Source organism: Heterodontus francisci, chromosome 13 (assembly GCF_036365525.1).
Source record: "Heterodontus francisci isolate sHetFra1 chromosome 13, sHetFra1.hap1, whole genome shotgun sequence".
Classification (NCBI taxonomy): Eukaryota; Metazoa; Chordata; class Chondrichthyes; order Heterodontiformes; family Heterodontidae; genus Heterodontus; species Heterodontus francisci.
The window spans coordinates 99143029-99155845 of record NC_090383.1 but is presented as its reverse complement, the minus strand read 5'-3'; the positions used below and the strand labels follow the sequence as shown (position 1 = coordinate 99155845).

Here is a 12817-nt window from a genome sequence, read left to right as displayed (position 1 = left end):
CAAAAGAGAGCAGAGTTCCCCACTTCCCCCCGCCATACCCAAAAGAGAGCAGAGTTCCCCCCTTCCACCCCGCCATACCCAAAAGAGAGCAGAGTTCCCCTCTTCCCCCCGCCATACCCAAAAGAGAGCAGAGTTTCCCCCTTCCCCCCCCGCCATACCCAAAAGAGAGCAGAGTTCCCCCCTTCCCCCCCGCCATACCCAAAAGAGAGCAGAATTCCCCCCTTCCCCCCGCCATACCCAAAAGAGAGCAGAAATCCCCCCTTCACCCCCGCCATACCCAAAAGAGAGCAGAGATCCCCCCTTCCCCCCCGCCATACCCAAAAGAGAGCAGAGATCCCCCCTTCCCCACCTCGGTTGCGCCAGCTTTCTCTGGACGGAAAGTGGGGGCACGTGAGTGCCGCACATCGTGCTGAAGATTGGGAACTGAAGGTAAGCTCGCTGCGGTTTACATTTTAATTCATTCAATATGCTAACCCGGGTCCGGTCACAGAGCGGCAGAGGAACTGCTCCGGAGCTTCCCCACCACCGGGAAGATCGGGCCCGGCAATCCTTGTGTCGGGATCCATGGCGGCTACTGCCGCTCCAATTTTCCGGCCCACCCGCCACGGAACCCGACGTCGGGCTGGGAACAAAGTCCAGCCCATTATCTTTTAATCTTGAGTTACACATATCTTTAATTATATTCTAAATTCATCACTTCAAAGTGCTTATTCGCATACTACCAGCACTAGTGACAAACCTGTAACCACTAGTCACACACACACACACAACATTTTACCTTATTGTCAACACTGACACTATTGAAAGATGTTGTCTATTGTTTTCTGACTCATATAAATTATTTTGCACACTGGAACCTCCTTTATGTACAGCATCTTAAACTGCCTCAGCCTAATATTTTAATATCACACTGCACATACCGATCATCTTATCACAGAAACTCTATTCTTGCTAAGGTATGTCTCATTATAAATGTGGCACTTAAAACAACTTATTGCAGAATGTTTCACATGATATAGTTCGTGAATACCCTACTTTATCCAGTCTGATGTATATAAGAAAGCGTAGTTCATCATCAACATGAGTGCACTACTTGTAGTCAGGACATTAATGACTTCAGGATGCTCAGTCAGCCATTAAATTGATTGTGCATTGCCTATTCATTTTAACAAATGTCAAAGAGACCAAGTGAAATTTGAAATACTAAACAATTTATTGTTTCAATTATAGTTATTCAGATTATTATAATGAATTCATTAAGAATGTTCTTCGTAATCATTTCGATTCGTGAAGCTCCATGCAGTGATTGTCTGACCTCTATCTTGTGGCACAATATTGAGTGGAGGCCAGGCAGTTCCTCATTTGGATGAGCAGAGAAAGACAGGCAAAATCAGAGGGAGCATCACACCAATGAACATAACTTTCTTGGGTTACAGATAAACTGGCACTGGCTGTCTTCTGCTACTTCATCCAACGAGCTTTTCATAGTGCACAAGCCTAAACAAAGACGAGTGGGTGCTAAACAATGGTAGAGAACATTAAAAAGGATCCTATCCTCACCCAACTCTCAACCTAAGTTCCTACTCATGATCATTGTCCAGTAGAACTTACTGAACAGTGGTCAGGGGTGGGAGATCTGGTTGATAATTCCCCTTTATAGGCCAGTTGTAGTGTTGCTATTGCCATCCTGCATAAAATCAGCTAATTTAGCACAGAACAGGTTTTACACCTGGGACCTTACAGGTCTGTAAAAATAAACTTCTTTATATAGTGCCTTTCCAGCCCCCAAATGTCGAGAGTATTTTGCCATCAATGAATTACTTTTGGGGTCAGTTGTTTTGCAGGCAAACATGGCAGCCAATTTATGTAGAGCAAGGTCCCACAAATAGCAAATTAGCTGAATGACCAGATAATCCATAGGTTTTTGGGCCACAGTGGACAGTTTGTACAGAAACTGAGCCAGCGGGTAAACTGGTGATACACAAAAACAGGGAACATTTTCACAGAAAATAATAACTATTCTAGAAATAAATGTGACTTGACCAATGTGAAATAGTTCAAGCTGCCTTTTTTAGACTGTCATGAACAAAAAGTCTGGAGGTCTTTTTTCCTGTAATTATCTTCCCTTTTTTGTTTTTTTTTACAGGGGGTGGTGGTGGTTGGAATGATGTCACTATCCCGCTGTGGTCTGGCAAATCACTGACCGAAGGGGCTGAAGGTGGACAATCCTGCCCACAGGCCATCAAGAAGTGGGGCTGGATAACAAACGGAGGCTTTGGAGGAGGAGGAGGAGCTTGCACAGCAGGAGGAGGGGGTGGAGGTTATATTGGTTAGTTATAATTTGTTATCTGTATATGTACACTATGACTAAAGGGATATAGATGGAACCAGTAGTTTGCAGTGATTGAACAGAGTAGATTTTCTGATTGGAACTATATTATTAGGAGTTGGTTGACTGTTAGTAGGCTGGTTCTACCCCGTTTTGCAGCATCATCTTTATTTATGTAGTCTAAGTAAGCCCCCCCAGCCCCTTTTAGACCTGGCTTCAAGAGCTCTCAAGAAGGAGTGAGACTGATGTGTAACTTTAAAAGGATGTGGCCATTTAAGGGTAAGTTGCCATATATGAGGATAGCAAATGTCAGTGGTCCTTATGAAACCTGCAAATATTCTCATGTATATCAGCCTTTGCAAAGTAACAAACTTACCTAGCAAAAGATCACAGCTGGCTGTGGAGGTAGGAAGTCAGTCTGTGATGAAGTGATGAAGCAGTGCAACATTCCAATATTCAATTTGATGACTGGCAAAATGGAGATGGTGCCAAATGAGGTGAGAGCAAGTTGGGTGGCCCTTCTTGCCACTGCAGCCAGGCTTTCTCATAAGACAACATTGTAGCATGTTTGGAAAGACAGAGGAGAAGGAGTAATGAAGGGTGCAGCTTACATTACTGCCATGGGCAATGCCAGCCCTATGTTACAGGAGCCCTTGCAGCAGATGGCACAGCTCTAAATATGCTTGTCTATTGAGTCGGAGCCTGAGCAATCTGATCTACACAGTTACTGCTCGATGGGTGTGCCTCTGCCTGTAAATGTCCTAGTTTGAAGTAACATTTTATATTCAATTTATTGATATGATTTAATGTTTGTGTTTCCGTTTATATATTAACCATCTTCTCTCTACACTATAGAGTTTTGAGTTTCTCTCACCTCTTCTCTTAGCTCCTCCCCTTTCTGGTTGCGATCAATCTTGCTGCTATGTGGTGCAATGCCACACACTATGTCAGGGTATTGGGATGTGAGTTATCTGCAGGAATCCCAATCAGGGGTTCCTCATTTCAGTCTTCACTAAGTAAAAGCAAAGTGCTTTCCCTGAGATAAGAGAAAAAATCTAAGAGCAAGTAATATACATCCACTGGAGGAAACTAGGATACGGGCATGTGTGCAGTTTAAGGGAAAAAATTGTTCTCAGCATGGGTGTATGCCATGACACGATGTGTGCCTTCACTGTGCCACATTTTGCAGATGAAATATCAGGCTGCTGGCGAGGCTGTGCTGGAGGCCAATCGAAGGTTGATAAGAGACTTGAAAATGATTCAAGTTGTCAATTTGCTGTGTTGTAGTATTTTTGGGGTGAGCTCCTGCTCTCATCTAACCAAAATAAAATGGGTACATCGCTAATCCTGTGGCCCAACCTTCCCAGTAGGATTTGGAAAGAGAGATTGCTGTTGTAATGAGTTTTTTATGTTATCTGATGCAACAAAAATGAGGTGTGGAGTCCAGTTCATTGAAGATCTCAAACACTTATAGCTAAACACTTATATACAGTACAGAGCAAACTATTTACAGAACCTTGGTCTGGATGTTCCAGTTGCAAAGTGACTCTGGCTTGTACTCACAAGACTACATCCTGATACTTTGCTCAGTTGCATATTGAGATCTTAAAGGGATAACACTCTTAAGGCGATCATACAACAGCTATTGTTGAATTTCTTTGCTAGGTGTGGATCGTTTCTCAGTTACTATTCTTTGCATTTTGCTCCATGGACTTGTTGCTGGAAATGTGGCACTTTTTCATTTGTTTTCTTTTGCCGATAATTTCTTTCATTATTCTTAGTCACTTATAAAACTTTCAGAATATTATTTAAAGTTAAGCTCATAATTTCTTTGGAGTCTCTAATGTGTTGCACAATCTAGATGAGGAAGACGATTTCACGAGGGGGAAACATAAGAACATAAGAAGAAGGAGCAGGGGTGGCCACATGGCCTACACCTGCTGCACCATTCCATAAGATCATGGCTTCTCTTCTATTACAGCTTCACTTTCCAGCCCTATCCCCATATCCCTTGATTCCCTTAGTATCCAAATAGCCATCAATCTTTGCCTTGAATATACTCAACAAATATAGGTGCAAGGAGACCATTATATCAAAGAATCATAGAATGGTAACAGCACAAAAGGAGGCCATTCGGCCCGTCGTGTCCATGCCAGCTCTCTGTAAGAGCTACTCAGCGAGTCGCACTCCCCTGCCTTTTCCCCATAGTCCTGCACATTTTCTCACATCAGATAAGTATCCAATTCCCTTTTAGAAGCCATGATTGAATCTGTCACCACCATACTGTCGCCAGTGCATTCCAGATCCAAACCATGCTGCGTAAGAAAGTTTTTCCTCATGTTGCCTCTGGTCCTTTTGCCAATCACCTTAAATCGGTATCCTCTGTTTCTTGACCCTTCCACCAAGTGGAATGGTTTCTCCCTATCTACTCTGTCCAGACTCCTCATGATTTTGAAAACCGCTATCAAACCTCCTCTCAATCTTCTCTTCTCTAAGGAGAACAGCTCCAGCTTTGCCAATCGATCCATGTAACTGCAGTCTCTCATCCCCGGAAACATTCTCATAGACCTTTTCTGCGCCCTCTCCAATGCCTTCACATCCTTCTTAAAATTTGGTACCCAGTATTGGACACTATACTCCAGTTGAGGCCGAACCAGTGTTTTATAAAGGTTCACCAAAACTTGCTTCCTTGCTTTTGCACTCTATGCCTCTATTTATAAAACCCAGGATCCCATTTGCCTTATTAACTGCTTTCTCAACCTGCCCTGCCACCTTCAACAATTTGTGCACATATATCCCCAGATTCACCTGCTTCTGCATCCCCTTTTGAATTGTATCCTTTATTTCATATTGCCTTTCCTTGTCTTTCCTACCAAATTATATCACTTCACAGTGCTCTGCATTAAATTTCATCTGCCACATGTCTGCCCAATCCACCAGCCTATGTCCCCTTGAAGTCTATCAATATCCTCCTCACAGATCACAATACTTCCAAGTTTTGCATCATCTGCAAACTTTGAGAATGTGCCCTGCACACCCAAGTCCAGGTTATTAATATAGATCAAGAAAAGCAGTGGTCCTAATACTAACCCCTGGGGAAACCCACTATATACCTTCCTCCAGACTGAAAAACAACCGTTCACCACTACTCACTGTTTCCTGTCACTCACCCACCTTTGTATTCTTGCAGCCACTGTCCCTTTTATTCCATGGGCTTCAACTTTCCACACGCATCACTACCCCAGGACCTCTTGTTACAGACCACACCACACCCACCTACACATATCACCAGAGACCTGTCTTTGCCACATCCACTTCATAAGATAAGCAGTCACCCCATGGGTTGCAGACTGATCTCAGACAACTTACAGGAGTGCCTCCTACCATCTGCATGCAATACATTATTATGGGCTGGATCCTTCTAATACATCACTGGTGGCACATGCCAGTTTGGCCAATCAGCTATCCACAAATCATGTAAGTGCTTGTAAGATGCAACATGTTCATTACTTCAACAATATATGGAAATACTCAGCAGGATTGGCAGCATTTGTGGAGAGAGAATCAGAGGTAACAGGCTTGATTTTGGAAGCCTGCCACAGGCAGGAACTGAAGCGGGCAGGCCCAGAATTTCCCGGCACCGGCCCATCTGACGGTTTGCTGGCATCTTTCCATTTCTGGACCATTTTAAGGAGGCAGATCAGGTGGGGTGACAGCTACCAGTCCACAAGTGGTGGCTAGCTTGTTAATACAATTGAAAAGCCTATTAAGGCCAACGATTAGAGTTCCGGTCAGCCTCTGGGCCCCCTGCACCATGCAGAGCATGGCAGATGCTGGGAGGTGGCCTCCCGACAGCAGACTGGGGGAGCCAGCATTCCAGGGTTAATTTGAGAGACCACCCACCCCCAACACTCCACCCACACAGCTACCATACTTATATGGCCACGGCTGCGGCCACAGAGAGTCCTGTCAGTGGTGGTCCAGCAGCTGTGGTCATTTCTTTTTGAAAAGTTTGTAAAAAGTGCTCTCTCCCATACCTGCATCAGCAGGCTGCAACTCCTTCAGTGCTGGAGGTCCTCCTATTAGTCCTCCAACATCCGGAGACCACCCACCGTCCTTAATTGGATGCCAGACATATCTTCAGGCTATTAGTTGACCATTTCTTGGAAAATCGTCATGTCAGATTACTATTTTCGACGCAGTGCGCAATCAGGGCCCGGATTTGATCCCAATATTGGGGTCCTAACCCCAAATTCAGCCCAATTTTAGGATGATGGCCTTTCTTCAGGACTGATTTCCAGTATCTGCAGTACTTTGCTTTTGTATTATTGATCATTACTTACCTTGTGGAAAGGCATTATCAGTTGAATATAGCATATAATATTTCCCAAGTGCCAGGTTTCTTAATAGTGCAAAGCATTGTAGATGGCACTCATGTACTGCACAAAGGAATGTTGTTACTAGATGTGTTTGTATACATATGCGATGCCCATTTTGCACTGGTTTCTGGGCCTATGTGAATTTCTTGCCCTGAGTCTCAACTATTGAACAGTGGGGGACATTACTACTGTGCATGACCCTGTCCTTACTTGAAATCCACATATGGACACTTTCCAGCAGGCCCACTAGATAGCAATTAGGAAAAGGAAGCATGGTAGAGTTTTTTGCTGATCTCACTTTTACTCTTGCCCTGGCTGAGATCAGCTAACTCAGCACATGTTGTGAATCAAACCTGGGGTACTCCTGGTATTTATAGTTTAAAACAATACCAAGGGGGGCATTTTATGTAGGCGAAGGGCATCTCGGCCACCGGCTGAAGAGCCAGCGAGAGCTGCGCATTACCTCCTCTGGGGAAGGCCTCCACATTACGCGCCAATTAGGCACTTAAGTGCCTTAAGGACCACGGTGATGGAAGTGCCGCCCACTGGGAACTGTCAGCCAATCAGAGGCCAGCCCTCAGTGGGCCTCCCCCTTCCCAATGCCGGGTCCCTCAATCAGGCACTCTGTGCTTTTTAACGGGGGATTCCCCTCACTTCCCGGAGCCAGCAAGCATCTCACATGGGTTGCTTGGTGTGCTCCCCATGTGGCGACAGACCCACTTGCCGCTGGGCTAATACCTGCGGTAGTGCGATGAGGCCCTTAAGTGGGCATTAATTGCCCACTTAAGGGCCTCAATTGGCGGCGGGGTGGGAAGGCCGTCCACGGGCCTTCCCGTCACAGACTTAATTGGGGTGCAGGCAGGAAGATGCTGGGGTCCCCACCCACCTACATCACACCTGAATAAATGCTTTCCCCGCCTCTGAACCTGCCACGGAGGAGAGCATAAAATCCACCCCCCCCCCCCACCCGCCCACAGTATTTGCTCAAGGAGCCATCTTAGAAGCTAAAGTAGTTACTTTATACAATTGTATTTCTTAAGTCTTACAGAAGTAATATTGCTGAAAATTTTTATATTTTGATTGTTGAACTAATTGGAAAAACACTGTTCGAAAAAACAATGCAATATAATTGTTTTATGAATGGAAGGATGGCAAGGGGATTGAATCATGTCTGATTACCTACAGGTGGAAATGCAACTGAGAATAATCATCCTGAAAAAGATGGTGGCTGTGGTGTTTCTTACATTAGTCCACTGGGTGAAATATACACCCCACCACTGGCAGGTATGTGAGAGATGTGGGCAGTGCTATCAGTTATATTATTTTATGGGATGGTGTCATAAACCAGCTGCAAGACATGAAGGCCTAAATTTTCCACTGGACATTATCTTAACACTGCCAATAACTCATTTTGGAGTAATGCTGATGCTAAAATACTGGAGTTTGGAAATTTAGGCTAAAGTCCCTTGGTCATCATCAGATGTCCCTGGTGTATTGAACCTTTCTCACACGTGACTGAAGATGCATCAAGCAAATAAACCAACGGAATGAAAATCAGGTGGGTTTGATAATGGGCAGGTGATCTTCACCAGATTACTAGATGGTCAAGATCAAAATCTATACCAGTATAATTCAGGTATTTTTCTTCATAGTAAATAACTGATTAGGCTCATATCATTTTTTCCAATGCAAACTCACTGTCTGTCTCTTGCTTTATTTGTCTGTTTCTTTCCTTTTCTCTTCCTCTTGGTCACTGGTTCTGTTTCTTGGTCTCTGTGTCCGAGTCTCTAGCTTTCTATTCCTCTCTGCCTCTCTTTGTTTCTTGGTCTATTCACTGTCTCTTTGTCTCTATCTTTATCTCTCACACTTTGTTTCTCTTTTGTATCTGTTTCTCTCTCCCCACACAGTGACAGAAAGCCACGGGGAGGTTGAAATTATGCTGCATTTAAATTGCAGCCACTGCGAACACAATGACTGTGTATTTGACCACATTAAAGAAGAACTCATCTGCTTGTGTGAATCGGGAAAAATATTGGCTTCTGACAGTGTTACCTGCATTTGTGAGTATCAGCTTTGACATGGTTATATTTTCAATCCCTTTCAGATTCATCATAAATAACAGACATTTAATCCTTATCATTGCCAAAAACGGCAGAATCTTATTTTCTGGAAGAGTAGATGTATTGCACAAATGTTACTCTATGCTGTGACATACCTATTGCTGCTAAACACTGATGTATCTTAGCTGTGAAACAGAGCATCTCACCTCACAATTTTACTGAAGTCTGTCGGCTTATCACAGAACTACTGGCTAAGAATGGCTAAGATAGTCATGAAGAACTCTGCAACCTGGAGCAGTCTGCACAACTCTCCCAACTAATTGAGGATGGGCAGAGGCCAATGTATTGGTTCAAAAACAGGGATAGGATGGAAACGGGGAAGACTCGGAATTGGATAAAATTATTTATTATTTTGCTAGTAGTTTTCTCATAATCTTTCTTCTTTCCTAGCACCCCCAGAGGGTCACCTGCCACTCTCCCTAGTGCTTTCAGTGGTGTTGTCAGTAGTAGTAGCAGCCTTGCTGCTCGCCTTCTCGGGAGTCATGATTGGTAAGTTCAACCTTTGCAATATGGTTTATGTTGAAATATGGAAGATCCCCTTTTACTCATCCAGTATATTGTGACAGGCCAATTTAGATCCCTTCTGTCCAGTTTCATTAAAAGCTACCTATCCTGAAGAAATGGCCTCAGAATCCACTGGTGGCAGAGATGTTCCTGGAGGGCTTTGTCTTCCATGAGGGAACAGGATCTCCCACCTCCTGCTGAACATCTGGAGCAGGCATTGGCAAGCTGGGTGCCCGAGAGCTCTTGCAACCATTTGGCACCTGTCAATGTTCCCTGCTGTCTGTACATCTCCATTTTGGGATTTGCTGGCTGCCTTTAAGGTATCAGTCACTTACACTAGCAAGCTCCAAAAAAGAGGCAAGTAAGACCCACACTGACGTATTACTAGCTGATGCCTCCTCCTTTAAATATGGTAGCTGGAGAGTCATAAATAATTGCATTAAAAATGTTTATTATAGTGTACCGCCTCAAGCACCAAGAGCTGCAAGCCATGCAGATGGAACTGCAGAGTCCTGATTACAAGCTCAGCAAGCTGCGAACCTCCACCATCATGACTGACTACAACCCCAACTACTGCTTTGCAGGAAAAACTACTTCCATCAGCGACCTCAAAGAGGTTTCCCGGAAAAACATTGTCCTCATAAGGTGAGTCGGTTTCATTATTTTTACTTGGTGTTTTGCAGTTGCTCAATTTCTCCTGGTACTTGTTGATGAGGAGCAAAAGTACACAAATAAAATGTTACTTTTGTTAATATTTTTCCCTCAATTCTCTCCTCTCCTGAAACACATTCCATAACACTGAGTATAGTTCTTTAGATATGTTATTGTATGTGAGTGTTGGCACCCCATTTTTCTGCAGGAGAGCATCAAAGCTAACACTAAAGCTGCCCTCACACACTTGCACCTCCCAGCAGAGCTCAATGCATAGGAACAGCATGAGATTACTTTTTTTCTTTCGGCCTCTCTAGCCTAGTAACACTGAGGTGTTAGCCCCTTTAAAAATGCAAATAGGAGGCCTAACATCTGTTTGAGGTCCCATTGTAAGATTGGTTCTCTATGAGGCAGTACCTGTTGTACTCAGGAAAACCAGGCCGACATGCAGCCCAACAGGTGGTTTTTAAAGTGACCATCTGTTAACTTACCTTGTTGGTTGCAGGCTTTTCAAGTACTCTTTAAAAAATGCTGGAAATACTCAGCAGCTCAGGCAGCATCTGTGACAAGAGAAACACAGCTAAGGTTTCGGGTCTGTGACCTTTCATCAGAACTGATGAAAGTCTGCGGACCTGAAATGGGGGACAGGACTTTGGGTCAGGATCCCAACGTTGGGGTCAAAAGGGGGTCACAACTCTGTACTGTGTGGGGAGCCCAGTGATTTTCCCTGAATTGGTCAATTAGTGGCTAGAGGGTGGGCTCGCCATCCAAATAAGGATGGTAGAAAGGCTCTCAAAGCTGGAGGAACGATAGGAGGCCTGCCAGCTCAGAAGAAGCAGCAGCTGTCTTGTCACATAAGAGAGAGAGTGGACACTTCAAGATGGAGGCGGCCTCTCTCCAAATTTTTAAAAATAAACAATGAATAGACTCAGCAGCCAGGCTACCATTGTGGAGGGGGAACCCCATGATCGCAGCTGTGCCCAGCCAGCTGGAGACAGACACAAAGCCAGCCTGGAGAGCTGCCCCCCCCCTCCCCCGCCTAGTCTGCCACTGGGAGGCTATGTCCAGGCAGTTGGCCTAGTCCCCAATACCTCAGGAGGTCCGGAGGCTGACTGGAAAATTTAATTGGCCTTTAATTTCCATTAATTGGCTATCCACCACTTGCAGAGAATGGCCCAGAGCAGGATGGTGCCGGCAAACTGGCCGGCGGCGAGAATTTTGACCACCCACCTGCCACCCTGCTCCCTCTCATCGGGGGCTAAACATCCTGCCTGCTAACTCTCTCCGCAGCTGCTGCTAGACCTGCTGAGTGTTTCCAGCATTTTCTGTTTTTATTTCATATTTCCAGCATCCACAGTACTTTGCTTTTGCTTTTAAAATATACATAACTGAATATGAAGCCAGGAGGATCAGCATTGCTACCCAGTTGCTTCCCTTCCTCACTTACCTGAGGGTTTCTGCAATACCAGCAGTGGCCCAGTCTTCCTTTGTGATTCATCAAGTGAGCTGGCAGCTCACCAGGTCCATAAAGTGGAGCCCCAACACTGGAGAAGCTGCAGGCCTTCCCATTCAAGACGTTGTTTCAACCACGCACCCGAAATTGGATGCACCCGAATTTCTCGGCCAATAATGGTGTAGATACTTAGAGAAGTAGAGGTTAAAGATAGGTCCTCACTACTGTACTCAGTTCTAGTCATCAAAAAAGCCAGTAGTTAAATGGCATGAAACTAAGATCATTACCAAAAGAACAAGGGGAAACAGTATGGAAGCAGAATCCATAGTAACTTTAAAACAAAGTGTATAAATATTTGTAACATTAAAAAAAATCAAAAGGATATGGGTAAAAGACAAGGAAATGGGACTAGTTGGATATCCTTTTCTGGGAGCTGGCAGATACATGATAGAACAACCTCTTTCTGTGCTGTAAAATTCTTTGTATATGTGTATATATATATACATATATATAGAAAACAACCTCCATTAGTGTTAGCTAAAATCAGTTAAATTCATACTTTATGACCATCTTATCAGTTTTAGGTTTTTAATTACTTGATCATATTATGCATTATGTCTTACTGGATTCTGGGAAATGGATCCCAATTGGATGAGCTGTTCTCTTCATTTAATTAACTTGAATGTTTCTCTGTTGTTTTCTTAAGTCCTTTTGCCAGAGCACTGTGTGCTCATTCATTTAGATCCCCTAGAGTATTCTAATTTACAAAGGTTTTTTTTTGTTCTCATAATCTTGGAGAGATGCTCCACAGTAATGGAGGACAAATAGTTTATGTACACAGGCTTATCTCATGACAACTTCACTATTTAACCGAAATGTACCAAATAAGTAAGCACACAGTGTCCTGACCAGCGGAGTTGAAATAGTTGAAACATACCAAATGTAAAGCGAGAGAAAACTGAGCACTGTAATGAAAAGGTTGACTTCACGACCAGCTTTTATTTCTACTATTGTAAGTATACCCTGATTATTTGTCAGCATTAATAGGGAGTAGCTATTTATTACTGTCTATAGAACAGATTACTGGGTTAGAATTCATAATTGTAATCTCCTACATGGAGAACTTGTTAAATACAGAGGCATGTATAATCCACTCCTAATAATTCAGTCATTTTTTGCATATAAACAGTCTGAATAATCCGAGAATCTGAACTTAGCAATGTATGTTACACAGCAAATTGAAAATTTTGTGCTAAAAATCGAATGATCAAATATTTGAATTGAATGAGTGAATTCAGTGGAGTAGACTATAAATATATCTGTGCAGCTACTGGATTTGAGCCTAATCAAAGCTGTTAAGTGTTGTCATTCAAAATGACAT

General features: G+C 43.7%; 1 protein-coding gene across 2 annotated transcripts in view; it reads left to right on the top strand.

Moving 5' to 3' along the window:
- LOC137376531 (ALK tyrosine kinase receptor-like) overlaps positions 1-12817 on the top strand; it is a 1023571-nt gene that overhangs the window by 871069 nt on the left and 139685 nt on the right. For both annotated transcript variants that reach the window (XM_068045253.1, XM_068045252.1), the window contains exons 16-20: positions 2147-2329; positions 7894-7992; positions 8616-8768; positions 9219-9317; positions 9791-9977. In XM_068045253.1, the coding sequence (XP_067901354.1) occupies positions 2147-2329; positions 7894-7992; positions 8616-8768; positions 9219-9317; positions 9791-9977 (721 nt within the window). The remainder of the gene's footprint in view (positions 1-2146; positions 2330-7893; positions 7993-8615; positions 8769-9218; positions 9318-9790; positions 9978-12817) is intronic.